This window comes from Anomaloglossus baeobatrachus, chromosome 5 (assembly GCF_048569485.1).
Source record: "Anomaloglossus baeobatrachus isolate aAnoBae1 chromosome 5, aAnoBae1.hap1, whole genome shotgun sequence".
Classification (NCBI taxonomy): Eukaryota; Metazoa; Chordata; class Amphibia; order Anura; family Aromobatidae; genus Anomaloglossus; species Anomaloglossus baeobatrachus.
This window is the reverse complement of record NC_134357.1, coordinates 516291539-516306782: the sequence shown is the minus strand read 5'-3', so window position 1 is coordinate 516306782 and position 15244 is coordinate 516291539. Positions and strand designations below refer to the sequence as shown.

The window sequence follows — 15244 nt, the reverse complement described above, 5'->3', positions numbered from 1 at the left end:
TCACTTCCCTCACTGTGGTCGGTCTCGGCCAGTCTTGGATGGCAGTGATCTTCTCGGGGTCGGGGGCGACACCTTCCGCACTCACATGTCCAAGGTACTGCCCTCTGGGCTTCAGCAGATGACACTCTGAGGGCTTCAACTTCATCCCATACTTGGCAAGGGACGCAAACACCTCGGCTAGGTGCTCCAGGTGGGCTTCATACGTCTGTGAGTACACAATCACATCATCTAAGTACAGCAAGACGGTCTCGAAATTTAGGTGCCCCAAACAACATTCCATCAGCCGTTGGAAGGTTCCGGGGGCATTGCACAGCCCGCACGGCATGCTGTTGAACTCACAGAGTCCCATAGGAGTGGCGAAGGCAGTCTTCTCTCGGTCTTCAGGCGCCACGGCCACCTGCCAGTACCCACTGGTGAGGTCAAGGGTAGAGAAGTAGTTAGCGGTTCTTAGCGCGGCCAGGGACTCTTCAATACGGGGCAGAGGATAAGCATCCTTATGCGTTATCTGGTTAATCTTACGGTAATCCACACACATCCGCATGGTGCCATCCTTCTTCTTAACCAGCACCAACGGGGCGGCCCAGGGACTACAGCTGTCCCTAATAAACCCCGCCTCCTTCATGTTCCTCGACATGTCTTTGGCGCATTGGTAGTGTGCAGGGGGAATAGGACTGTATCTCTCTTTAATAGGGGGGTGTTCACCGGTAGGGATGTGGTGTTGGACCCCTTTAATCTGCCCAAAATCTAGAGGATGTTTGCTTAAAACTCGCTCATACTCCTGTACCACCCCGTATACTCCTTCCTTGTGATGTGTGGGGGTATCATCAGTGCCGACGTGTAGCTCTCGACACTACTCATCTAACTCCCCCGGGGATGGGTGAGAACTGGCAGTAGGCGGTGAGATCGGGGGAACGGCCTCATGGATGGTGTGGGGATCTAGAGTGAGCAACTTGGCAAGGGTAGCGTACCGGGGAAGCCTAACCTCTTCCTCCCCACAGTTCAACACCCTTACGGGCACTCTCCCTTTCTTGACGTCTACCATCCCTCGGGCGGCCATTACTGTGGGCCAGTGTTCGGAGGGCATGGGCTCTATCATGGCGGGGTAGTCTCGCCCTTGAGGCCCTACCGCTGCCCTAAACCAAATCATCATCTCACTCCTGGGAGGCACAATCAAAGGGGCCGCATCCATCACTCTCACTCCTCCAATCTCTCCTCCTTTCGAGTTCACATGCTGGCGATGCATCAGGGCCCGGATCTCACGCTGCACAGCTCTCTGTCGGCTCCCCGCCGCTGTGGCGGCCAGCTGCTGCAGTAGGGTCAGCACCTCACTCATACAGTGCTGCATCACATTAGTCCCTAGCACTATTTTCGGGTTATGATCACTGGGTTCATTCATTATCACAATCAACCCCTGGTGTTGCAGTTCAGCTCGTCCCACAGTCATGACCACTTGTTTGTACCCCACTTGGGTCAATGGGAGTCCATCAGCGGCAATCAGTGTCATGCTGCCATCTGGGGGGCTAGTACGTCCTTCCCCCAATACCGTTGATACAGTGTGTATGGTATTGTGGTTACCTGAGATCCAGTGTCCAGGAGAGCCATCAGCGGGATGCCGTCCACTGCCAGGGGGATGATGGGCCGGGCTCCGATGTACCAGTCCCGCCAGTCGGGGGGGCCACTGGGTTCTACTCCTGAGGATTGGCCCGTGGCCCCAGGGGTTGCTCGTTTAACGGACACCGTCGGGAGTAATGGCCGGGCCTACTGCACCTGTAACAAATCGGAGGTCCATACCGTGAGTCATTGGCCCTTCTCCGCTGCATCCAGGGGACGTCCTCGGGGCTGTCGGCGAGCTGCATCTTCCCCGGGGGCTGGGACCTGGTCGGAGGCTGGAGTGCGGCGAGGATCTTGGCGAGGTCCCCATCCATGCGGCGGACCTGGGCAGCCAGTTCCTCCATCATTCCGTTTGGAGCTTCAGGTACCGGAGGCGTTGGGAGGGCAGGGGCCACCACGACGGGAGCCGTCTCAGCTGGCCATGGGGCTGCCTCAGGGACTTCCGATGCTAGGGGCTGCAGAGCTTTAATGGCCCGTTCCTTTAACACGGCAAAGTCCACATCAGGGTGTTCTAGGGCCCACAGCCAGAGTTGTTTGCGGTCCTCCGAGGACCTCATCCCCTGTACAAACTGCTCAACTAACATTTTGTTGCTGTCCGCATCGTTAATGGTGTCTACCCGCTTCAGTGTGCGGAGGGCGGTTTGCAGACGCAAGGCGTAGTCCCGAATACTATCCGCGGGCCGTTGCCGGCATTGATAAAACTGCATCCGCAGCTCGGCTTCAGTACGGGTCTCAAAGGCAGTCTGCAGCTTCTCAAAGATGGTGGCTACAGAGGACCGGTCCCCCTCGGCCAAGGTCTCCGCCTCCTGCTCAGCCGCGCCGGTTAGCTGCCCTAGCACTACCGCTGCACGTTGCTTATCAGTCAGGGGGTACAGTTCTAGTAGCGGGCTAAGCTTCTTCCGGAAGACCTGCAACGCGTCAGGTTTCCCATCGTACTGCGGCAGCCAGGTAGCTCCGGGCACATAGGGCAAGGAGAACGGCATCACCTGAGTGAGAGCTGGGGCCATGGCGCCCCCCGCCAGTGCGGCCGGGACCTGGGCGGGCCCATTCCCATCTACGGGTGCCACTGTGGCTGCGACCGCCGCTCCTCCAGCGGCTCCGTCCCCCTTAGTCTTTTTCCGGCTTCTCCTCTACAGCTTTCGCGCCTCCACTGCTCGAGGAGACGCTCGAGCGGGGACTTTTTGCGCCCAAAATGGCGGCTTCTCAAAATTTTCGGCCGGACACCTCCGGCGGTCACAAGGCGCACCTCTACCAGACGGCAGAGCGGTAAGATCCTGTTCGTGACGCCAAGTTGTCGCAGGCGGGGAGGGCGCGCTGCGCTCACCACGCTCGGGTCCGGCGCTGCTGCTTCGCTTGTGCTCGGTGGCTCGAGCGGTGGGCCGGATCCCGGGGACTCGAGCGGCGCTCCTCGCCCGTGAGTGAAAAGGAATGGTTTTGGGGATTTATTGTCCGCGACGCCACCCACGGTTGTGGTGAGGTTGTGACACCACCGCTGCTCTGGACGGGGATCCCGGGAGCGATGACAGGGAGCAGCTTGGATGTTGTTTTTCCCCTCCGTGGGTAGGGGGTTGGTTGTCCCGGGGCCCGGTGAGGGAGGAATGGCAGGTGGGTTACGGGGCCTGGTGAGGTGCAGGGTCGCGGGGGCAGCGCGGTGCCACACGGCACGGTGGTACTCACTCAGCCAATGATGAATGCAAAGTCTCCGGTAAAACAAAACTGTTGGATGGACGGGTCCCACAGACGGCTGCGGTGGTTCTTCTCCCGGTAGGTTGGCGGTGACTGCCTTTCCCTGCACCTGTGTTATGTTCTCGGTTCTGATGGCTTCCCACCGGTAACCCGCTCCCCAGCTTAGAAGGATGCTGAGGGAGCCCCTTTTGCCCACAGGCTCTGGCCCTGGGAACTGTAGACTTGGCGGTGACTGTATTTCCCTTCACGGTTTGAGCGGTTGCCTTCAATCAGGTCTGGACTGCTGGGAAACCCCGGAGGTTTCCTTCGCTAACGGATTTGACCGGTTTTACGGTGACTCCAAGCCTGGTCGGGGTTCGTAGGCCCTGCCGAATGGTGCTGGCTTCTCTTCGCTCCCCGATCTGGTACCGGCGGGCCACCGCCCGTCCCCGGTCCTTACGGTTCACGTCAATCAGCCCCTCCTGCAGACGGTCACCACCGTCTGCCAACCTTGCTGTATGTGCCCGGGCCACGCACCCGGACACGGTCAGTCTGCTCCACTACCACCTCACTCTTCAACTCTCAAACTACTCTCTACTACTCTGACTTCCTTTTCCCGCCTCCAGGACTGTGAACTCCTCGGTGGGTGGGACCAACCGCCTGGCTCCACCCCCTGGTGTGGACATCAGCCCCTGGAGTGAGGCAACAAGGATTTTTGTCTGACTTTGATGTGCCTAGCCGGGGTGTGGGGTGTGTTGTTGCAGTACCTGTGACATCCTGGCTTGTCCAGGGCGCCACACATACATACCAGGAAAGGTCCCAGAAGGGGATATGGATAGATTATATATATATATATATATATATATATATATATATATATATATATATATATATATATATATATATATATACCAGGAGGACATAGATCTTATAATATATAAAATCTATCTACCTTGGCTTTTATTGATACAAAACATATAAGGTTGACAAAAACAAAATGTTGAAAACCTACCCTCTATTGACTTCCTGCTGCACACTTGTAAGGTGAGGCTCTGCAGCCAGGTATTGTGTGTTTTGGGACCATTATTTATCTGTGGACACTGCCTTGTTTATATAAGTTATTAACTTTTTGCAGTTATTGTTAGCACCCAGGCCTTTATATTTTTTAGACTGTGGTGCCTGCTACTTCTTTCTTAAACTGTTGTGAGGAGCAGTGTGTGCGAGATGCTATACAAAAGGGGCAGCGTGTGTGGGAGGATGTTATCAAGAGGAGCAGCTTGCGTGGGGGGATAGTATCAAAGGGGCAGTGTGTGAAGGGGATATTATACAGGAGTAGTGTGTGTTGTGGAGATATTATACAGAGGGGCAGTGTGTGGGGGATATTATACAGAGAAGTAGTGTGTTTGGGATATTATACAGAAGGGCAGTGTGTGTTGTGGAGATATTACACAAAGGGCCGGGTGTGTGTGTAGGGGAGAGATGTTGTACAGAGGGGCAGTGTGTGTGGGGAATATTATACAGAGAGTCAGTGTGTGGGAGAGATAATTGAGAGGAGTGGTGTAGAGGATGTATTGTGAAGAGGGCGTATTATGGAGAGGGGCGGTGTAGAGGTGTATTAGTAATTTTCTGAGGGAAATACTTCATTTCCTGGAAAAACTTCAAGGGTGCTAACATTCTTGGCCATGAGTGAGTGTGAGTGTGTGTGTGTGTGTCTTTCCAATAGTGGCAGTGAGACAGTTGAAGGTTTGAGGCGTTGAGCCTGGGCGGAGTCTCAAGGGGGCCCACAAATTTTGCCAGTATGAAGCCCTGAAATTCCTAGTGGCAGCCCTGGTCACTGCTATGTACATTGTTACGGATGTTGCTTTTTGGAAAAACTAGAAAACACTGTTAATTATAAGGACCATAGTTAAGAAAATTTGGGGAAACTCCCGATACAATGAGGGATAGAAAAATACAGAGTATGATGACACCAGGATAAATATACAAAAGTAGGTAAACCTATTTTAGTAAAAGTAGAATTTTATTGAAAAAGTTATTAAAAATATAGACCAACATGGAAGACATGTGAGAAACAAAAATAATAGGATAGCACGAAGGTATATAGGATCACACATGTAAATACAGATAGGTGGTAATAATAATGTTCACAGACAGAATCCAAATCAGAAATCTCTCAGTAATGATGAGGTATAACCACTAGAAGATGGCCAAGTACAGATACAAGCTGATCGCACATTTGTGAATAAAGACCACAAGTAATATATTAAGAGATGTTACAGAAGCGAATATAAGAAAAGGAAGAATAATATAAAGTCTGTGGATAACAGGAATATAAGCAGCAACATCATATATAAAGTGTCACGTGCTTACCCATCGAAAAGCTCAATGCTGGAGTGTGTCAGGGGCCCCACCACAAATTTTGTATTGGCTTCCTCGGAGGGCTGAGTGTTATGGTTGTGTATGACCGTGCAGGAACATGGTCTGCTCTTAAAGAAGAGTATACAGACATGACAGCATAGGATCGCAGCTGTTTTTTTCTGTGAGGTAAAACATTTCCCTGCCTATTTTTAAGCAATGGTTGACCTCAGAGAAAGCAGCAGATGTGATCCCATGTGGTCCAGTTTGTATATTCTCTTTTGTTTCCTCCCCTGCCCAGAAGATGGGATATGATCAGACCATGTTCCTGCACGTTCAGACAAATCTATTACACAGTACATAGCAGGGGCACATATATAGGAAACTCATCAAATTACCATTATTTTAACAAACACAATTGTGCAATTTATTTTAAATCCAAGATGTATTGATTAAAATCTACTATGTTTCTGGGACAACCCCTTTAAGGAAAAAAGGATAATGTTATCCTGGCTATTTAATGCCATAATGAGGGAATAGGATGAGCCGTCCCCTACTCCAGCAAGAAGTAAAGAGAATGTAGTAGGAGCAATAAATGACTCAATAGTCTAGTATACTTGGAGGGTAAAGAATTTTGCAAATGCTCATTATACACAGGATTCAATTGACACCAAAGGTAATTGTCAAATATGGGTAACAAAAGGTTCCCTGAGGGTCTGAAGTGTAGATTAAATTGACAACACTTTATATTATAATGTATTGGGGTATACTCAGCATAGAAAGTCATTAAAAAAAAAAAAAAAAAAAAAAATATGGATCACACCAAAACCTCTGACCAATAAGGAAAGGTTTGTATATTTAAGAAGTAATTTTCAATTGGAACATGTTTATTGTTCTCATATCGCTAAGATAAAGAAGTTTGTTCAACCATTGAGATTATAGCTTTTTCCCTATATGTCCTCGCTCCTGTCTATTAAGGTTCAATCTGTCTGCAAAACATCTCCCACATTCTCCCCTGTGTGAATTCTCTGATGTCTTACGAGATTGGATTTGTGGTTAAAACATTTCCCACAATCTGAACATGAATATGGCTTCTTCCCTGTGTGAATTTTCTGGTGTGAAACAAGACCTGTTTTTCGGACAAAACATTTGCCACAATCCGAGCACGAATATGGCTTTTCCCCTCTGTGAATTCTCTGGTGTGATACTAGACTGCTTTTGCATTTAAAACATTTCCCACATTCAGAACATGAATACGGCTTCTCCCCTGTGTGACTTCTCTGGTGTGAAACCAGAATGCTTTTGCGTTTAAAACATTTTCCACATTCAGAACATGAAAATGGTTTCTCCCCTGTGTGAATTCTCTGGTGTGTAATAAGACTTGTTTTTTGGTTAAAAGATTTACTACAATCCGAGCATGAATATGGCTTCTCCCCAGTGTGAATTCTCTGGTGTGCAACAAGACCTGTTTTTTGAACAAAACATTTCCCACAATCTGAGCATGAATATGGCTTCTCCCCTGTGTGAAGTCTCTGGTGTATAACAAGATTTATTTTCTTGCTAAAACATTTCCTACAATCTGAACAAGAATATGGCTTCTCCCCTGTATGAATTCTTTGGTGTGTAACGAGATTTGTTTTCCTCTTAAAACATTTCCCACAATATGAACATGAATATAGCTTCTCCTCTGTGTGAATTATCTGCCGTGTAACAGGATTTGATTGATGTGCAAAAATGTTTGCACATTCTGGACATGAATATGGGTTTTCAAGTGTGTGAATTCTCTTCCGTTTAACAAGATTTGTTGTTTTGTTAAAATATTTCCCACATTTTGAACAAGAAAATATTTCCTCCTCAGTAGGATTTTTTTCAGACTCTATGACAGAAAAGCTTTTTCTATATTCTGTACTTAAAAATGGCTTCTTTGCTGTAAGATCACTTGGATTTGTATTTTTCCTAATAGTCCGTGATGAATCAGAAGATAGGACTTGTTTAAATGGATTAGATGAAAGATCTTCACTGGGAAAGGATGAAGGAATATCTGGAGAAACAGCTTTTACTTCGATTGTATCTTGTGTGATATTTGGGTCAACAGATTTAAGAAATGAAGATATCTGTTCCTCCAATCTCCTGGTACAGTTATCTGCCAAGAATGAAACCAAATTATTCTAGAATAAAATATCCTTAAAATTATAATTTTACACCATTTGTACATAAAATGTTGATAGAAATCTCAGTTCAGTAAGACAAAAACAGTTTACAATTTAACAGTAGACCTTAAACCACAAGCCAGGAGATCATGAGGTTATGCTGCCTTTAAATTAACACATCAATCCCCCTTTGTAGCTGTGCAGTGCCCAAACTACAGTTAGCATCCACATGTTTAGCATTGCTGAGTGTAGGGGGAAGAACCTTAATAATTTCCATTGTGCTTGTCTCCAGAAGCTTAAGCTGGACACTATGTATTGGGAACTAATAAATCATGTTTGAAATTTTCACTCTGCAACATCCAATATGTGAAAATTACCAAAAAGTGCCCAGTCACTACACTCAGGGCCACAATCAGGGCATTACTACTGTGCCTGGTGTAGGGGGTCTGGTGAAGAGAGGGGGCCCGGTCAGGCCCAGGGTAAATACTTATCTTTAGCCTCAGGCAGGACGGGCCCCTTCTCTTCACCAGGCCCCAGTCACAGCAACAGCAGCAGCAGAGAGGCCCCGCAGTGTCGCTTCACTACAAGACATGACTAATTTGCATGCAAAGGGGTGGAGCATGCAAATTAGCCATGTGCTGTAGTGGAGGCAGGGTAATTGGAGCAGAGCAGGGCGCATCATCGCTGTGCCGTGCAGCAGGAGGTGAGGTCATCACTCAGAGCTCATTACACTCCTACAACAGCGGCTGAGGTGGCGAGGATGTGGCAGGCAGCGGGACAGGTAAGCGCCGTGAGCTGAAGATTTGCTGATCTCTACCTGGGGCCTGCGCTGATCTCTGCCGGGGTGGGGGGGAAGCTGATCTCTACCCGGGGTCCACGCTGATATCTGCCGGGGGGAGGGGGGTGGACACATCGCTGCTGAAGGGGAAGGCGCTGATCTCTGCCCGTGGCCGCCCGCCGACCCCTGTCTTGCTTTAGCTAGATCATGGGTGTCAAACCTCTCTGCAGTGAGCCTCCCGGCCTCTCTGCAGTGAGCCTCCAGGCCTCTCTGCAGTGAGCCTCCCGGCCTCTCTGCAGTGAGCCTCCCGGCCTCTCTGCAGTGAGCCTCCCGGCCTCTCTGCAGTGAGCCTCCCGGCCTCTCTGCAGTGAGCCTCCCGGCCTCTCTGCAGTGAGCCTCCCGGCCTCTCTGCAGTGAGCCTCCCGGCCTCCCGCTGCTGTGTGCCACCCTCCTTCCAGTGCTGTCTGTGCTCCCTCAGTCCTGTTCATGTCTCTAGTCCTGTTTGTGCCCCTCTAGCATTGTCCGAGCCCCAGCCCCTCCTGTGATGTGTATATGCCCCCAGTCCCTCCTTTGATGTATATACAGTGCCTTGAGAAAGTATTCAGCCCCCTTGAATTTTTCAACCTTTCCCCCCCATTTCAGGCTTCAAACAAAGATAAAAAAAAAAAATACATTTTATGGTGAAGAATCAACAAGTGGGACACAATTGTGAAGTTGAACGAAATGTATTGCTTATTTTAATTTTTTGTAAAAAATAAATAACTGAAAGTTGGGCTGTGTAATATTATTCATCCCCTTTACTTTCAGTGCAGCAAACTCACTCCAGAAGTTCATTGACGATCTCTGAATGATCCAATGTTGTCCTAAATGACTGATGATAAATATAAGCCACCTGTGTGTAATCAAGTCTCCATCTAAATGCACCTGCTCTGTGATAGTCTCAGGGTTCTGTATAAAACGCAAATAGCATCATGAAGACCAAGGAACACAACAGGCAGGTCCGTGATACTGTTGTGGAGAAGTTTAAAGCCGGATTTGGTAACAAAAAGATTTCCACAACTTTAAACATCCCAAGAAGCACTGTGCAAGCGTTCATATTGAAATGGAAGGAGTATCATACCACTGCAAATCTACCAAGACCCGGCCATCCATCCAAACTTTCATCTCAAACAAGGAGAAGACTGATCAGAGATGCAGCCAAGAGGCCCATGATCACTCTGGATGAACTGCAGAGATCTACAGCTGAGGTGGGAGAGTCTGTCCATAGGAGAACAATCAGTTGTACACTGCACAAATCTGACCTTTATGGAAGAGTGGGAAGAAGAAAGCCATTTCTCAAAGCTATCCATAAAAAGTGTTGTTTAAAGTTTGCCACAAGCCACCTGGGAGACACACCAAACAAGTGGAAGAAGGTGCTCTGGTCAGATGAAACCAAAATCAAACTATTTGGGCACAATACCAAATGATATGTTTCGTGTAAAAGCAACACAGCTCACCCTGAACACACCATCCCCACAAACACACCATCCCCACTGTCAAACAGTGGTGGCAGCGTGATGGTTTGGGCCTGCTTTTCTTCAGCAGGGACAGGCAAGATGGTTAAATTTGATGGGAAGATTGATGGAGCCAAATACAGGACCATTCTTGAAAAAAACCTGTTGGAGTCTGCAAAAGACCTGAGACTGGGACGGAGATTTGTGTTCCAACAAGACAATGATCCCAAACAAAGCAAAATCTACAATGGAATGGTTCACAAATAAACGTATCCAGGTGTTAGAATGGCCAAGTCACAGTCCAGACCTGAATCCAATCTAGAATCTGTGGAAAGAGCTGAAAACTGCTGTTCACAAACGCCTCCATCCAACCTCACTCAGCTCCAGCTGTTTACAAAAGAAGAATGGGCAAGAATTTCATTCTCTCGATGTGTAAAACTGATAGACACATACCCCAAGCGACTTGCAGCTGTAATCACAGGAAAAGGGGGCGCTACAAAGTATTAACTTAAAGTGGATGAATAATATTGCACACCCCAATTTTCAGTTATTTATTTTTTATAAAAAGTTTAAAATAAACAATAAATTTTGTTCAACTTCACAATTGTGTCCCACTTGTTGTTGATTCTTCACCAGAACATTAACATTTTTATCTTTATGTTTGAAGCCTCAAATGTGGGAAAAGGTTGAAAAGAATCAAGGGGGCCAAATATTTTTGCAAGGCACTGTATATACCAGAATGTGCCCAGGAGGGGTATGTATATAGCAGGAGGGGCCCAGGATGGGACATACGGTATATACCTAAACGGGGACATATCTACAAAGAAAGGACATACATACATACATACATACATACATACATATATACATATATATATATATATATACACATATACATACACACATATATACATATATATATATATATACACATATATACATACATACATACATACGTATACATATACATATACACACACACACACACGTTTTTCCAAGAGGGGCGGGCAGACTGTAGGAGGTTTGAGTGGTGGAGGCGGAGCTGGGGGTGGAGCCTGGACGGCGTCCCAAGGGGGCACGAAAATTTTGCCAGTGTAGGGCCCTGAAATTCCTAGTGGCGGCCCTGACTACACCTAAAGATGAATTCCATTTGGTGTAGTTTTCAAAGTTTCTAGTTTTCTCCCGTTCTGGCATGTTAGAGGGCTTGCAGACTACTCCAGCAAATCTGCGTTCAAATAGCCGTTCCTTCCGAGCCTTCTTATGTGCCCAAATATTAGTGTACAATCATGGATAGAGTATTGTTAGATTCAGTGGAAGTTCTAGAATAATAATATGTGAAGTCAATTTCTTAAATATGAAAAATAAAATCAACATTTTTGTGTGGGGGTGGGGAAGAATTTTTCATTTTTGCATTCCGCTTGGTGTTAGTTCCTGTGAAGCCCATAAAGGGTTAATAAAGTTCCTGAATATGGTTTTGCATACTGAGGAGAGCAGTTTTAGAAGATATAGGCCAGACAAAGTCCCTTCAAAAGTGATTTTTTTTTTCCCTACTACAAATAGGTTTTGTAAATCTCCTTGAACATATGAAAACTAACTGCTAAACAATTTAAAGACAACCAAAGATCAGGATTTTCGTATCTAAAAAGGTAAAACCAGTGCAGTACTGGCACTATCAGGCACAGTCTCTACATACTATTAGTGGGCAGCTCGGATGTTTAGGCTTTGAAATTCAAGTTTGTGAAGTTTAAAAATTAATCATCTTTTTGACTGACAGTTGCACCTCTGCTGATAATATCCGGGAGGGTTATGCACATGGATTCCCGTCCCCCTCTCGCCGCCTGTTCCTCCAGCTCTCTGGCTCTATGCAATTTTTTTAATTCAGTAAGATGACGTCGGAGTTGGCGCCTGCGCATAGTGCTCATCTCCAGCGTCAGGCATGTTTCTGAAGCCTGCATTACCCAGTCTTGTGCCCGAGAGGGCGGCACATGCGCCCTCGCTTCTTCAGATCTCGTTGTGACCGCGGGAGCGCGCGCGGTCACAACAGACTGGAGATCAACTGATCTTACCGATTGCTGGCAGGCTGCTGTGCTGGCTCGGTGTCCTGGGGTGGCACAATATAGTCTGCTGCAGCTAATCTGTAGGATCAGCTGTTCTCCAGTCCTGTTGTGACTGCGCGCGCTCCCGCAGACACAACGAGATCTGAAGAAGCGAGGGCACATGCGCCGCCCTCTCAGGCACAAGACCGGGTAATGCAGGCTTCAGAAACATGGCGCCGGAGATAAGCGCTATGCACAAGCGCTAACTCCGACGTCATGTCACTGAATAGAAAAATTTGCATAAAGCCAGAGAGAGGGAGGAACAGGCGGCGCCTGTGAATTTTTAAACTTCACAAACTTGGATTTCAAAGCCTAAACATCCGAGCTGCCCACTAATGGTATGTAGAGACTGACTGATAGTGCCAGCACTGCACTGGCTTTACCTTATATACGAAAATCCTGATGTTTGGTTCCCTTTAATTCTTGTAGCTTCCTCAATAAGATGAAGGAACAACTGATAAAGCTGTAATGTAGAAATACAGGAAATATTTATTAACTATTTGCTAATGGATCTGGTTTAAAGGTTCAACATATAGAGGAGTTTGAAAATCACTAATTCTTCTAAAATTTTGTCAAAGTTTAGCTATTATACTGCTAAAAGCAAAAATCTTAGTTACTTACCGGTAACGGGATTTTCATGAGCCCATGACAGCACGACCTCTCTCTCTCAGGTGGTGCTGTCATGGGCGATGAGGGAAAACAATCAACCGAGCTTAACCAATTAAAGTACAATATGTTACATAAAGAAATAAACTTAAGGCCGTTTTACATGCAGAGACATCGCTAACGCAATGTCGTTGGGGGTCACGGAATTTGTGACGCACATCCGGCCGCGTTAGCGACGTTGCGTGTGAAACGTACGAGCGACCGCTAACGAGCAAAAATACTCACCTTATCGTTGCTCCATTCCCAAATATCGTTGCTGCCGCAGATACGATGTTGTTCGTCGTTCCTGCGGTAGCTCACATCGCTATGTGTGACACTGCAGGAACGAGGAACCTCATCTTACCTGCGGCCGCCTGCAATGAGGAAGGAAGGAGGTGGGCGGGATGTTTGTCCAGCTTATCTCCGCTTCGATTGGGCGGCCGCTTAGTAATGTCGCTGTGACGCCGAACGCACCACCCCCTTAGAAAGGAGGCGGTTCGCCGGTCACAGCAACGTCGCTGGGCAGGTAAGAAGTGTGACGGGGGACTAGCGATGTTGTGCGCCACAGGCAGCGATTTGCCCGTGACGCACAACTGACGAGGGCGGGTACACTCGCTAGCGAGATCACAGCATGTAAATAGGCCTTTAGAATCACTGGGATCAGAAGAAACAGTTCAAAGTTATTCCAACAAAAATGGACAGGTCCAATGTTAAAAAATGGTGACTGGTTAGGACCATCAAAATTGGCTGTGTGCAGTGAATCAACCAAAATACCTAGGGTGCTAACTTTTATAAACAAAAAAGGTAATAGACAAGAACATACACTACTCACAAAAACTTAGGCTTATCTGGCTTTTGGATGAAATTCCAGGATGATCCTAAAATACACACTAACCTTTTCAGGTGAACTTAATGTGACGTTCTCTAAACTTTTGAATGCATATGTCCAGGACCGCCATCAGGGCATTACAACCCTGTGGGATGATATTATAAAGAGGGGCAGCTTGTGAGGGGGAATAGTATACAGAGGGGCAGCATATGTGACGAATATTATACAAAAAGGCAATGTGTTTGGGGGGATATTATACTGAGGGGCAGTGTGTGTGGGGGATATTATACATAGGGACAGTGTGGGAGAGACATTATGGAGAGGAGCAGTGTAGAGGGTGCATCATGGAGAAGGGAGTTGTAGAGGGTGTATTATGGAGAAGGATGGTGTAGAAGGTGTATTATGGAGAGGGACAGTGTAGAGAGGGGTATTTGTTTCCTGATGGAAATACTTCATTTTCTGGAACAATTTCAAGGGTGCGAACACTTTAGGCCATGACTGTGTGGGCACATACGTTTTTTCAAGAGTGGCAGCGGGACTTTGGAAGGCTTGAGGGGTGGAGCCTGAGCAGTCTCGAGGGGCCCAAAAATGTTGCCAGTATGGGGCCCTGAAATTCCTAGTGGCAGCCCTGCACATGTCCAACCATTCAGGGTTTCAGTACTTTTCTTGCATGACGCTGTTCTCCAACAAGGAGTTTAAATGGTAGAATTCACAAGTGTTTGATCCACGAATTGCACAATAAGATTTTGGGGTTTAATTAGAATTGATATGTAAACAGTCCTCCTCATCATGCTTTTCACAGTTTAAGATTAAGAGACCAACCAGACACGTAACAATTCATGAACAGTAGAGGGGAGCAAATCAGAGGTTTGAAGTTCGGAAACTGGCTACCAAAAAACAAAGTTCGGGTTCGAAGTTCAAGTGAGATATAAATGTAAACCACTCAAGCAAGCAGCGGTGTGCTTGGTTGGATATGACTGATGCTCAGCCCTGTGCAAGATGCGTGTAATGTTTGAATGGCTCACACTGGGGGTAAAAGCAACATTATCAGATGTAATGTGCACAAAAAAAACCAAAAAAAAAAAAAAAAAAAAAAAAAAAAAAACCTTAAAAACCACGCCCACCCTTCCCCACCTCCCTCAGAAGTATTCTGCTTATTGCTAGCTGCATGTGGGTGGAGACACGAACTGCCCAATCAGTGACTTCCATTGAGATTCGGATCAAGTCTGGGTAACAAACTGAACCTTATCTAAGTTTCAGCTGTGCCCTCTTAACCACAAATGTTTGATCATCTCTAATGAACGGTACCTCGCCATTGTGAGGCTTAAAGCAGGAAGTTCTCAGATGGAAGTGGCTACTGAGCTTAGAGTGTCACAGTGTGTCATCACCAGATTGCAATGTAACGCCCCTGAGCCACTCAGGGCACTACTAGGAACTGAATCCTCACCAGGATGCAGGGCCTACCCCCAGGGACCTGGAACACCAGTGCCAATGACATCATCACACACTAAACTCCCAGTTTACACTACACACCAGGGGTAATTGGCTAGTTAGATACCAAAAGGGATGGCCACCTAGAGGGCCGAGCCAGTCCATGGGACTAGACAGCCTGGTGGGATGGG

The 15244-nt window shown here is 47.2% G+C and overlaps 1 protein-coding gene across 1 annotated transcript in view; it reads right to left on the bottom strand.

The window, feature by feature from the left end:
* Positions 1-15244, bottom strand: part of LOC142312867 (uncharacterized) — a 180174-nt gene that overhangs the window by 116027 nt on the left and 48903 nt on the right. The window contains exon 4 of the mRNA XM_075351853.1: positions 6639-7774. Coding sequence (XP_075207968.1) covers positions 6639-7774 — 1136 coding nt within the window. The remainder of the gene's footprint in view (positions 1-6638; positions 7775-15244) is intronic.